The 13981-nt window shown below is 35.7% G+C and overlaps 1 protein-coding gene across 1 annotated transcript in view; it reads left to right on the forward strand.

Moving 5' to 3' along the window:
• Positions 1-13981, forward strand: part of LOC107667809 (receptor tyrosine-protein kinase erbB-4-like) — a gene marked incomplete at its 5' end in the record, with an annotated part of 116162 nt that overhangs the window by 46059 nt on the left and 56122 nt on the right. Inside the window, 5 exons of the mRNA XM_016459524.1 lie at positions 8481-8615; positions 9783-9848; positions 11308-11426; positions 11609-11750; positions 11972-12085. Coding sequence (XP_016315010.1) covers positions 8481-8615; positions 9783-9848; positions 11308-11426; positions 11609-11750; positions 11972-12085 — 576 coding nt within the window. The remainder of the gene's footprint in view (positions 1-8480; positions 8616-9782; positions 9849-11307; positions 11427-11608; positions 11751-11971; positions 12086-13981) is intronic.

Here is a 13981-nt window from a genome sequence, read left to right on the forward strand (position 1 = left end):
TGTGTGTGTGTGTGTGAGGGGAACAGGGTCACATCACAGGAGACTGAACTGCCTGTCAGAAATCATAGCACGTCAGCTGTATTAACCGCGTCTTGTGTACTGCATCATCACTGTGTCTGTCACGCGACTCTGTTGCCCTTTCGGGCTTGAACTGATGGTAAAACTAACGACATTATTAACTGTCTTGATATTTACCTTGAAAGATGAAGCTGCGATTATGGTAAGGGGCGTTACATTTCCGACGCGTGCTTGTGGTGTTCGGCCAATCACAATGCACTAGGTCAGCTGGCCAATCAGAGCAGACTGCGCTTGTCAAAGGAGGGGGCTTTGTTGAAAATGACGCGTTTGAGAGAGGCGGGGCATAGAGGACCTACAATAATGTACAGTATTTGAAAAATAATGTGTTTTTTTAACATTAAAGCATGTCAACATATTCTGTTACACCAAATACACAAAATAATGATCTTTAAAATAGCATCATATGACCCCTTTAAATTATCGGTCTATTCCAATGAAGATAATTATTTTTCACTGGCCAATAAGAGATGCTACATTCACTTGGTAATGTAAAACCATTCAATTGAAATCTTTATGAACTTCATATTTTCTGAAGGAACAGAAAACAGAAGGAAAAAGAAAAATCAGAAATTATAGAATAAACAGCCTTTTTTTTGGTCTTTAGCTGCTGTTTTGCCGTATCTATACTGTGCCTAGCTAAAATAAGGCATGATCAAAGATGAACTTTCTAAAGCTGTCACCTCTCACCCTAAAGAATGATAGTTATAAGTACTTTGATTTTATTTCCAAAGCTATTGTAATAGCGTTACTTCTTGAATATGAAATTATGTCAGCAAATTCAGTGAAGATGAACTTTCTAAAGCTGTCACCTCTCACCCTAAAGAATGATAGTTATAAGTAGTTTGATTTTATTTCCAAAGCTATTGTAATAGCGTTACTTCTTGAATATGAAATTATGTCAGCAAATTCAGTTTTTCCAACCATCAGTCAAGAACAAAGTGGGGACAGCAAGAGCGCTTTGTGGGTAATAATTGGTTTGCCTCTGAATCTCTCAAAAAACAAAGCCCGTTCATTGCAGCTGAATGTGATTAAAACACATTCAGTGTTTTAATCACTTCCTCGGAGAGGAAGTCCTCTCCGAGGACTTCCTGTGGTGGGGATATAAAGAGATCTCCTGACTCAATTCTGGTGGCAAATTGCGTTCTGGGTGTTCCTTCTCTCGGCGGCCCTCCTTGTTCCTTTTATGCCCAATGCAAAGCTCCGTTTCGGAGTGCAGTCGGAGCATTTAATGTCAAACATAATTGCAAGAAACTTCATGAAATAGTCTGAGGTCTGTTAATATTAGGCGGTTTTGGCATCAGCAATTTGTGTTTGTCAAGGGAAAAAGTAATTGTAATAGATTGTAATTCTTTTGGGTTGTTTGGGTGCTTGAGATTTGTTAAGGTCACCTTTGTTCTGTTCTGAAATAAATGGTTGTAAATAACCCCCCCTACTTGCATATAATTAATAATGAGCAAGACTTAAATGGCCACCCATTGCCCGTTAACAGACTTTCTAATGCGTACTGCACAGAAATGGCTAGAGTTAGATTGGCATTTCCAATCTGAAAGGCTTCAAGGAATAGCGGTGCGCCAGTCTTTCATGAAACTATGAGTTGTATTTGTGAAATGCCAGGATGACAATGAGTTACTGGATTTACTGGATTCAAATCTTTGCAAGATATGTATTTGAGACACTAGTAAGTAGTAAAATAGACAGTCACGTTCAGTCTGTGTATAATCTGTACATGTACTGTAACTTTTGCACAGACATCAATTTTAATTAAATTTCAGTTTCAGTTTATTTGACACTTTACACTACTATTCAAAAGTTTGATTTTCAGTATCTTCAGTGTCACATGATCCTTCAGAAATCATAAATAGTCCTTAATTCATAAATGCATGTGTAAAACGTGTGCTGCTTATTATATTATTTTCATGATGCATTTTTTATTTACATTATAAATGTCTTTACTGTCATTTCTGATCAGTTTACTGCATCCTTGCTGAATATAATTATTTAACTTCTTAATTAATGAAAAAAAAAATCAGAATTAAAAAATTCTATTGGCCCTAAACTTTTGAACAACTGATGCATATACTGTAAGCCTCATATTCTCTAAAGAATATTTGAAATATAAATATTTTGTAACATTATAAATGTATTTATACCATCACTTTTACCATCACAGTTTAATGTGTCCTTGCAGAATAAAAAAATAATGTATTTTTTGTTACATTAATTTTTTTTTTGATATAGTACAACAGTGTTGTTACCTCAGCTTGACAGAACTTCATTGTAATAATGACCTCTAATGCAGCTGAATGCAGTTGAGGCAAAAACATATTATTATTATTATTTTTAGGAAGTGTTGTGGTGAGAATTATGACTGATCTAAATGTAACCCTTTCTATGAACTAAGATTATCTGCAATAATGCTACAACCTAGTGTGATTATGCAGTAATTAACAAAGGAAAATATCTGCATACTGCAGTGCTTCCTAATGTACCGTAATCTACTGTGACAACAACTAATTGCGTATTCCAAGAGGTTGCCAGTTTGTTTTACCAAAGGGGTTTGTGTGTTAGTGGTTTGACATTGAGAAAAATGTCTTATTGGTTACTTTGTGACTAAATGCCTGCATTGTAAGTGTAAGTCAGTTTGCTTTGAACTCTTCAATGTCTCCGTAATCGAGATGGCATTCATTGTATCAAACTGTATGCAGTGTATTGGATAAAGCAGGCCACCCCTTGTCCTGTATTCATTATCGGCACAATGCAGTTCGCTGGAGAGCTGCAATGTCAATATCCCAGCTGATCTTTGTCTTCTCTTTGTGAAGGGATCCGATTTCAAAGGTACCTGTTCGTGAGGTCAAATCCACCTTTCACCAACCATGAAAAAAATAGGTGAGAAATGTAAGGTGCACCTGCAAGCTTGGTCTTGCTGAATGGTCTGTGAGGTTTCAGCCGTATCATGGCTTCACCAACCTTGCAGTCTTCCCTTCTGAGACCCTGCTGCTGGCTGTGATTTCTGGGACGCTCTGCAATCTTTACCAGCCAAACTCCCCTCCCTGTGTGGCTGAATAATGAGATGCATCGTGAATGTGGATGGGTGGCTGAATGGCAGAGGGAGGGAGTGACAGAGGGCCGTGGATCATGATGCTAGTATGAAGAGGATATTAGTGGAAGTGGCACTAAGCGACGGCAAGATGGAACTGGAAATTTCATTAGCATTTATTTTATATAAATAGTGTGACTCTGCACATCTCTCATTTTAATAGGGCCGTGTTTTCTTCAGCAACCATTTCAGGCTCTATGGGAAATGTAATAAGGAGTTGCAAAGTGACTTGATGATATCGGCAAGTCAGTCAAGCCCTCAAAAGTAGTGGTTCTCAGTGTTTTTGACTCAAAGGACCTCTGTTGTCCAAAACAATATTCAAAGGCTCTCCGATGTAAGCAGTTTCTGGGATTTCTTCTGTAATTGTGAAAAAGCTGCTTGTTTTCAAACGTTTTTAATTAATAGAAACTGGAGGTATTGATATATTAAATTAATTATCCACAATTCATTTTGTGATTTCAGAAGTTTTAAGAACTGGATGTTCTTCAGATAAAAAACAACAGTTATTGAGAAGGGAAAAATAAATATAATTTTTGTGAAAATTGTTAATGAAATTATTTAATATTTAATTATTTATTTGTATTGCATTATATGGAATGATTTAAATTTGTTTTTATTTAGTACATTTCTTTTGAATTTTAATTTAGGTTAGAGTTAGATTATTTTAAAATATTAATAACAATTATAATATTAAAGGGGTGGTTCACTGGGTTTTTTTCTAGGCTTGATTGTGTTTATGGGGTGCAGTCTAACATGTGTTAATGCTTAGTTTAAAAAAAAATTTAATAATTATTATTTTTTTTAGTCATCTTGAGGCCCCTGTGGAAGTTTGTTGAGGCCTCAAATCAGCATTTTAGAATGATTTTTGAAGAATCACATGATGAAGACTGGAGTAATGGCTGCTAAAAAAAAAAAAATCAGCTTTACATCACTGGAATAAATTACATTTTAAAATATATAGTAAAATATAAAATTGTATTTTAAATTGAGGTAATATTTCATAATATTACTATTTTTGGTTCATTAATGCAGCATGTGTAAGATACTTTTTTGAAAAATATAAAAAAATCACACAGACCCCAAACTTTTGAACAGGAGTGTATTTCAAAGTATTATAGTATTATTATACGATACAATCACTGTACCATGGTACTGCAGCACTACTTTTTTCAAGAGTAAATGCTATAATTAAATGCCTTTTATCATCTGTTTGGTGAAGAAGAAAAAAAAAAGTGAAAATCAAAACTTTTGTGCTATTCCAACATGCTGCTCATCTTATCGAATTACCACAATTTGCAAAACTTGGATTTACGGTAGATTCATTTTCCATTATGAGCTCCACACGTTGTCGTATCTTTTGATTTATGGCCTATGATTTATTTGACCATTTGCTCCAAGTTTTCATGCCAGCAAAATTTCTGGGAGATACTGAGCTGCCAGTCGAAAAGACAGCAAACACAAAGCAAAGCAATCTTTTAGAAAGTTTTAACAGCTGTTATTTATTTATTTTTCTCTTGCATATTATTTCAGTTATCGGGACGATGCATCACATTTGTCACACTGATTCACTGTGAAGCAATAACATTTAAGATGACTGAAATTTAATCAGAAAGCTTCAACACAATTATGGATATCCATGAGGAGGCCCTCCTCCACACAGTATGCGCTTTCAGATACGCTCACATTTGTCATGCAAAACAATCTCTCTACTGCTGTCAAAGAAACTAATGGAAAACACTGGGATTTATTTAGAGTTTTATGTAATGACAAATTCCCACTCTTTTAGCCAAAGAAGGGCAACTAGATTTATTATTTATATTCCTATGTAATATACTGAACAAAATTATAAACGCAACACTTTTGTTTTTGCCCCCATTTTTCATGAGCTGAACTCAAAGATCTAAGACTTTTTCTATGTACACAAAAGGCCTATTTCTCTCAAATATTGTTCACAAATCTGTCTAAATCTGTGTTAGTGAGCAATTCTCCTTTGCCGAGATAATCCATCCACCTCACAGGTGTGGCATATCAAGATGCTGATTAGACAGCATGATTATTGCACAGGTGTGCCTTAGGCTGGCCACAATAAAAGGCCACTCTAAAATGTACAGTTTTATCACACAGCACAATGCCACAGATGTCGCAAGTTTTGAGGGAGCGTGCAATTGGCATGCTGACTGCAGGAATGAATGCACAGAGATACCGTGATGAGATCTTGAGGCCCAGTGTTGTGCCATTCATCCACGACCATCACCTCATGTTGCAATGCACGGCCTCATGTTGCAAGGATCTGTACACAATTCCTGGAAGCTGAAAACATCCCAGTTCTTGCATGGCCAGCATACTCACCGGACATATCACCCATTGAGCATGTTTAGGATGCTCTGGATTGGCGTATATGACAGCGTGTTCCAGTTCCTGCCAATATCCAGCAACTTCGCACAGCCATTGAAGAGGAGTGGACCAACATTCCACAGGCCACAATCAACAACCTGATCAACTCTATGCGAAGGATCTTTCTTTCTTTCTTTCTTTCTTTCTTCTTCTTCTACTTCTTATTATTTTAATGTAAGTTGTACATGTGCAAAAATTTGCCACCATGTTGATGAGGTGTTCCTTGAGTTCGCAGTTTAAGTCTAGTGGAAGATTGCTTTTGTCCTCCAGGAGGAAAATATTAATATTTGAAATTCTCTGAATGACTAATTAGGTGTTATTTCTGTGTAATGTGTAATTTCTGCATGTATCATTCAGTTTAGACAGTTTGTCTAGATTGTTTAGTGTCCATGGCATGAAGATGATGGAGAGCGAGTAATGTCGCTGCGAGTTGCTGGAGGATTGAACGGGACTTGTGAGTGAAGGCACGGGTACAGCCTCCAACGTGTTGCCAGATCCAGTTATTATAAGCGTCTTTGGACTTGTTTTTTCACTTAATGTGACACTTTCGGAAATTATATCAATAGTGATATCTTATTTCCAAAACACAAGATTTGAACTTATTTCGGTTTCTGTTTGTTTCTGGCAACACTGCATCACTGGCACTTAAACTGATAGTAATCAAAAAAGGCCCATAGACAGTGTGGGCAATTTCTGCACTACTAGTGTCATCTAGCGGAATTACAAAAATAAAGCATGTTTTCAAACAACCTTTGCTAATGGCCCGTATGTGCATCATGCCTTCCCCAACAAAAACATCACAAACGCAGCTCTTACAGGTCTATAAAAGTGAAGGCATGTCTCAACATGTAAAAGCAGACTGGTTTCAATAAAAGGTCCAACATATTATGAATATTTTTAACTTGAAATGTAGCTTACCTGTCGAGAAGAAACTTTACAAGTTTGTCATAACAATTGAAACCCAAACGTTCCATCAAATTCCTATCTTGTAAAAACACTGTCAGTGTTTAGCCTTGTTTTACCCCGATGTCTGTCTCTGAGTATTTTGGAAAGTTTTTGAATTTTGGTTTACACTTCTGTAACGGAATCGGAATTTCTATTTCCATACTGGTTAACACCGTTTGGTTCAATCTGCTACAATAGCCATGTCCCAGACTCTTGATATTGGCTGCACTGAGGTACCAAATGCAATGATTGGACGAACATTTTGCTAATGGATGTTTAACACAGACAAGGTCTCTGCACTGAATTTGAAGGTAGCTAAACCTAAAATATTAATAAGTATTTGTGAGCATTGTTATTGTTTTTTTTTTACCCCCAGACCATAAAATGTGCAAAAAAAAAAAAAAAATCAATACACTTAGAATAAAAAAAGTAGCCCAAGCCAAAAAGAGACTGTAATATCATAGCAAACTGCTAGTGTGTGTGTTTGGATGAGTACCATGTCTGATTTCCTTCCAGACTCATTCATTGTGTTTGGAAAGCACAGTACAATACGATCAGCCAACCATGCAAGGTGTCTGATACACCTTTTCACACTCTTAGAAGGGAGCCTGGCACCAAATAGACAGATTTGGACCACAGGCTGATCTTGATAAAGGCGGAAGACATTTATGGTCATGTACAGATAGAAAACAAAAACATATTTTTATTCTTAATTATTGCAATTAGTTACACACTGAGAATGAGACTGATAAATTGAAGTGTCTGGCCACTTATCTCTGCTCGTCTAACTCGCATATGCTTATCACAACCAGTGTGACACTTTCTACCCATCTAAATGGTGCACGGAAACATGAGAGATACTCTCCATGATAACAGAAACTTTTGAGATTATAAATGTATGCCGCTTGTAGAGAAAAGCTAAAATCAATTAACGATATGCACAGACTGTATCAGTGTGGATGACTTCCACTGTAATAGATTTGCCAGCTTATGAATGGAGTGGAGTACAGTATGATAGAAATATGGTTGTGTTTATGCCAGTGTTATTTAGTATTATTTTTTTATACTGTTATAGTATTTATTAATGTTTGAGTTATTTTAATTTTTTAATTTTTAGTTTTCATTTTATTTCTAGTTTTAGTCATTTTGTAATGTACTTTTGTCAGTATGATGAAAATATGGTCGTGTTTATATCATTGTTTTCAGATTATTTACTTTATATACTATTATTGTATTAATATTTGCTTTATATGCTTTATCTTCATAATTTTTGTTTTAATTTTAATTTTAGTTGAAGTTTTTGTAATTTCGCAATGTGCTTTTGTCATTTCTATTAGTTTTTTTGTAAATATTTCTATTTAGCTTCAATCTATTTATTTGATGTATTATTTTAAATTAAATATTGACTTAATGTATTAATATTTATTTATTTTAAGTAATTGTATTACTTTAAAGTATATTAGTAATTTAACAATAAACTTACAAATGTATTTCAGCTAACAGTTCAGTTAACAACAATACATTAGTTAACAACTTTTTTATTTCAGACATTGTTGTAGTTTTAGTTTTTCATCTTGATGTTCATATTGTATTTTATTTCAGCTTTTAGTAAAAAAAAAAAAAAAAAGGATTTTCAGTAGCATTAGTTTTAGCCAACAAATATAAACACTGTTTTATTTTGTACCTAATATTTTCCCGGCTAGTCTTACTGTTACTGTCAGACCGAAAAATGGAGTGAACACTTAAATGACATTTTAAAAATGTATAAATGTATACAAATTTATATCAAAACAAGTGCCATTCATTTTGAGGGGAGATATAGCACAAGCACACCTTTCCTGCATAATAATTCACAAAAATAAATAAATAAATACATAAATAAAAATGTGGCCACTGTATTTTGATGTCGATCCTTCAGCTAATATCCTTATTATAAAAAGCTAATATTCTAATTTTTTTGTACCAGAAATCCTGAATGGAGGCGTGTATGTGGATCAGAACAAGTTCTTGTGCCATGCTGACACCATCCACTGGAATGACATCATCAAGAACCCGCGGTCTGAACTTCTGGTGGTTCCTTCCAACAACAGTGGCAACTCATGTGAGTACTTCATTGAGCAGCTTTGACAAATGTTAATTATACTGTTATAAACACCCAGAAGATGGAGCAAGTGGCTATTGTGTTTTTCTATTTTTTTGCATGTAGAACTGTAACAATAACAGTCAATGTTAAAGGGGTCATATGGTGTTGCGAAAAAATAACATTATTTTGTGTATTTGGTGTAATGAAATGTGTTTATGCGGTTTAAGGTTAAAAAAACACATTATTTTCCACATACTGTACATTATTGTTTCTCTTCTATGCCCCGCCTTTCTGAAACGCGTCGATTTTTACAAAGCTCATCGTTCTGAAAAGCGAGGTGTGCTCTGATTGGCCAGCTATCCAGTGTGTTGTGATTGGCCGAATTCCTCAAGCGTGTGACGGAAATGTTACGCCCCTTACCATATTGTGATGCCGAGACGAGACGGTGCGACGAGACAAAACCAATAAAACACATTATAAACGAGGCATTTGTTGCATCCAGTGGGGACATAATTACTGATTATAATGACTTATACTGTCTTTTTACGTGTTGCGTTGCATCGCGCCGCGTAAACATAAAACCATGTCTGCATTTGTGATCGGAGAAACGACAAACAACAAGCGTTACTCTACACTGCTCAAAACTCGCATTTGAATTATCAGTGGCAAATCCTTTAAATGTGAAAACGTACTTACAGGCTTGAGTCAGCATGATTTGTCAGCATCATAGACTGTGGTCAGCATGCACGCTGAAGGGGAAACGGGAACTGAATTCACCGGAACACCGACATTGTAGGCTACTCTCCCAAACAGTCCTCGTCCTCCGTAAAATGCGTTGCACACATCTGAATATTTGGTTTGAACTGTAGCCAGGTCCTTCAAACTCAATTTAGAAACTATTACATCTGCAATAGGGAACTATTCTGTGCAGAAAAAGAAAATAAATAAACTGCCAGTCAGTAGTACAATTCTAAGGCTGAGTGAATACATTTTACTACCAGTATAGAATACGAGATGTGGTATAAATGTTACAAGCGAAGTCAAATACGAATTCAAGTTCACATCTAGTGTCTGAACTATTTCTAAATTATCTTTGTTGATACATTTGAATGGACAGCTTCAGTTATATTGTTTTTGTATGGCGCAGAAAATGTCATGGCTGATTATTCCGGATTCTTTCCGCAGGCAGACGGTGTCACAGATCTTGTAATGGACGTTGCTGGGGTCATCAGGAAGACCAGTGCCAAAGCTGTGAGTTTTAATTTATCTATCTACATCTACAATATGCCAGAGCATTATTATTGTCTATTCAGTGACAATATAGCAGTTTTAAGAAGTGAAGTAGCCCTGGATATTTACTTTATCTCAGATGCTCTTCTTAAAATTCCTTAGGGGTAATAGAATTAAAAGTATCATAAGAAGTATGAATGCATTATAAATATACAGTCCTCTGGCTTTTCTGAACGCCCCTGCGTGACCGCGTTCTGAAGCACGCGTCAAATCAGTCCACCACACTTAAAATTCCTCTGGGAACGATAGATCAAAGTATCATTATATTTGAGCATTAAGAAGCACTTTTGAATGCTAGTTATTGAGTCTGCTTATTTGACTGTTATGTCCAGACAGAATTTCATATTTGATTGTCTGCATCCACAGTATGTACTTTCTGTCTCGTATGTAATCAGAGTTTCATCAGAAGTAAACAGACCTTTATTATTTTTTCCTTCTATTTCTTTGTTTCTCTGTGTGGTTCTGAAGTTATACATTTTCATTTCTGACATCTTTTCTAATAAAAGGCAAAAGTCTACTGTCTGGAATTGTCAGTTTGAGCCTCTGGGCCGGTAGCTGTGATAATTAACTGGTAGGAGGGTTATCAGAGTATCTCTAGTATCTGTAACCTGCTGGTGATACAGCTCATAGTGTGGGTGGTAATTAGAGCAAAATAAAAGACTGATGAGAGAGAGTGACAAACTTGTTATTTGACAGTGTCTGTTTTGGTTTTGCACACTACCTCACTTAGCTAATTTAACTGTAGCTGTCAACTCAAGTATTACATTATCTTCTAGATCTCTAGATCTATGCTAAGAATATGATGTTCATGGCCAGTAAATCAGTAGCAGAGTAAATTGCAGATATTTGACTACTTTGAGATTATCAGCATCAGCCAAAATCATGCCTGCCATGCCAGATTGTGTCAGTTCCAACGTCTACAAAGAATTGTATTTATTTATTTATTTATTTTGCAATGGATAATGTACATTTTATGCTTTAAAATATTTTAGACTGAATTTTCAGCAAATAACTGTTCATTTTTATTTTCAGGAATTGACAGTATTAGTCAACTATATTTAACTTTCATTTTTTGTGTGTGAAATTTTAATTAAAATGAATCATTATTTTGTTCGTTTAATGAAGCAATTAAGTTTTAAAATATGTTTTTTTTAATTTATATTAGTTTTGTGTATATATATATATATATATATATATATAGTTAATTTGAAGTAAATATTGTTCAGATTATGTTAATTTTTTATATTATTATCGGTCATTTGTAACTTCCCTCTAGATATCGCAATTGCCATTTTTAGAAAAAAGACAAAAGACAATTTGGCCCAAAATAGCACATCTATTGGCACTTGGTTTAGAAAAAATTTGTCGAGAAAACAATTTTTGATTCATTCTCTCTCCATCTATATTCGCAATCATGCAGTGACAAAGACGGTGTGTGCAGAGCAGTGTGATGGACGCTGTTTTGGTCCATACGTCAGTAACTGCTGCCACCGGGAATGTGCAGGAGGCTGTACCGGACCCAAAGACACAGACTGCTTCGTATGTCAGCTCTTCCTGTATGGTTTTAAAGTGTAATAAATGTAATGACAAATGCCTGCTCACTTTTAAAATAATTTGAAAGTGAATGTGTTATACACTGAAAGCTCTGCAGAGGTTTCTCTTCATTATAGGCATGTATTATCGATCAACCACATACTTACATGACTGTTTTTTATTCTCAGGCTTGTACCAACTTTAATGACAGCGGGGCCTGTGTGACTCAATGTCCTCAGCCATTCGTCTACAATCCAACAACCTTCCAGCTCGAACACAATCCCAACGCCAAATACACCTATGGAGCTTTCTGTGTCAAGAAATGCCCACGTAAGTTAGGTTTCTTAAAGGAATGGGATTACTCATTTAACAAATAATCACTTTCTAATGGTCTCTACTCTTCATTTGCAAATTAAAAATAAATAAATAAAAATATGGATGGTTTGGCCTGATTCCATTTCTAATTTGAAGTATTATCCTTCTTCACCTCAGACTACATCTTTGCACAGCTGTCTTATTAATATTCTAATATTCTGCTGTCTGGAACTCAGATAACTTTGTGGTGGATCACAGCTCTTGTGTCAGAGCCTGTCCGAGCAACAAGATGGAGCTGGAGGAAAATAACATCAAGATGTGCATCCCATGCACTGACATCTGCCCGAAAGGTCAGTGATATGCACAAAGGTTGTTTAGTTCTCATATTGACTTTAGTGTCATGATGATACATAAATCCAAGTCCCTTTAAGACAAGTCAGTTCACTTGGCAGTCATCTTGGTGATATCCCTTTTTGTGCAGGACAGGTAACAGTAAATTTTTAGTGTAAATCAGTGTTTCTCATCTTGGTGATATCCCCTTTTTGTGCAGGACAGGTAACAGTAAATCTTTAGTGTAAATCAGTGTTTCTCAACTGGTAAGTCGCAACCCAAAAGTGAGTTGCGGAGTGTACAGTCAAAGAAACAACATCAACAACAGAAAAACGTAATTCTAAATGTTTTTCTGATGTGAGACTTTTATTTTGAAAGACGTGTGTGAAAGCTGTTGACACTTCTGTCAGATGCAGTTTAAGTAAAGAGTGCCAGAGAAAAACACACTGTCCCAATTCAGTATCTGCAGTCAGATGAGATGTAGGGCTTCAGTTGCACGCACAAATGTGGTGGCGCATGATGTATATCATTTCACTAAAGCACAAAAGAAACCAAGAGCATGCAACGTGAAATAAAAGTAAAGTACCAATAAATCACGTAACTGGTATTTTGTGTGTTAGCTGGAAAGGATTTGCATGAAGGTATGATATTCATTCTATTCAGGAGCTGTTTCCATGTTTCATTAACAGTTCATGTTAGTATTGTGTATTCACCATGGTAACTGTTTTTTCCACAACCCAAAAATGCCATGTTATTTTCACTTTTGTTTAAATGACTGTAGTGGCTCATACCAACTTAATTGTATTACAGTTTTTCTGAATTGCTAAAACACTAAACCCCAACCTCTACACCAAATTCTCACTAGCTTAAACCAATTTGTCGAATAAAGCACTCTTTCTGCTAAACCTTAAACACGTTCAGGCAGTTAGGCTCTATTTGCAAACCTCATGCACTCTTTTTGCAAAACTCTAAACACATTCTCATTCACTTAAACACTTATCACACTGTGATGCATTTGTGCTGCAAAATGCTAAACACAAGCGGCAAATGTTAAACAACTAAAGCACAGTTGTAATCGTTTACACGCAACGATTCACAATTGTTCACACTTGTTTCTAATGATGTGATCAAACCAACTGTACAAAATATGAGCCAGTTCAGAGTGCACAAGCGGCACAGGTGACTGAATGATGATACGAACAATAGATGGAAACAATCTGAGAAGGAGAAGAGGAAGAGTACATGTTAGAAGTGGAGGAGAGAAAGAGTAAGGTTTAGAGAGGGTTATCAAGGCTGGATCTGTCAGACCAGAGGGTTTTTTTCTCTTTGTCTAGCAAAAAAAGACAACATTACTTGTGATGTGGACAAAGTCCTCAGGCCGGACTCGAGCACAAAGACAGGATGCTGAGACAGAATGAATCTCTCCTTGACCCTGATTTTACAATTGCACAACTTACAGGATTTGAGTGTACTGTAACATGCAATTCATTTAGTTTTATTGGACCTTTTTGGTCTTTGCAGTTGGACTGCAGTATTTTTGCAGTATCCAAGTGCTGAATGTATACAAACATTCAGTACTATTCAATATTCAGCACAATACTATTCTAGCAGAACATACAGTAGGCCTATACAATATATTCACCTAACTCAGTTGCAATTACTATACTTTTTTACAGAATCGCAAAATTGTTTACTCAATACAATATACTTTTGTCTGTAATGTTCTGGATGCTGTGCTCTCCATTTTTCTCTGTAGTGTCTAAATGAATGCTCTGTAGTGTTTTCTTTATTGACTCGTGTGTGTGATCTGAGAGCACCGTTTGATTTTGAGTGCAAGTGAAATGGTTTTGCAGTGGTTGTTTGATTTTGATGGAAGAGTCAGAGGTTTCGTGAATTTAGTTTGAGTATTTGGATTT

This window comes from Sinocyclocheilus anshuiensis, unplaced genomic scaffold (assembly GCF_001515605.1).
Source record: "Sinocyclocheilus anshuiensis isolate Anshui unplaced genomic scaffold, SAMN03320099.WGS_v1.1 scaffold2433, whole genome shotgun sequence".
Lineage (NCBI taxonomy): Eukaryota > Metazoa > Chordata > Actinopteri > Cypriniformes > Cyprinidae > Sinocyclocheilus > Sinocyclocheilus anshuiensis.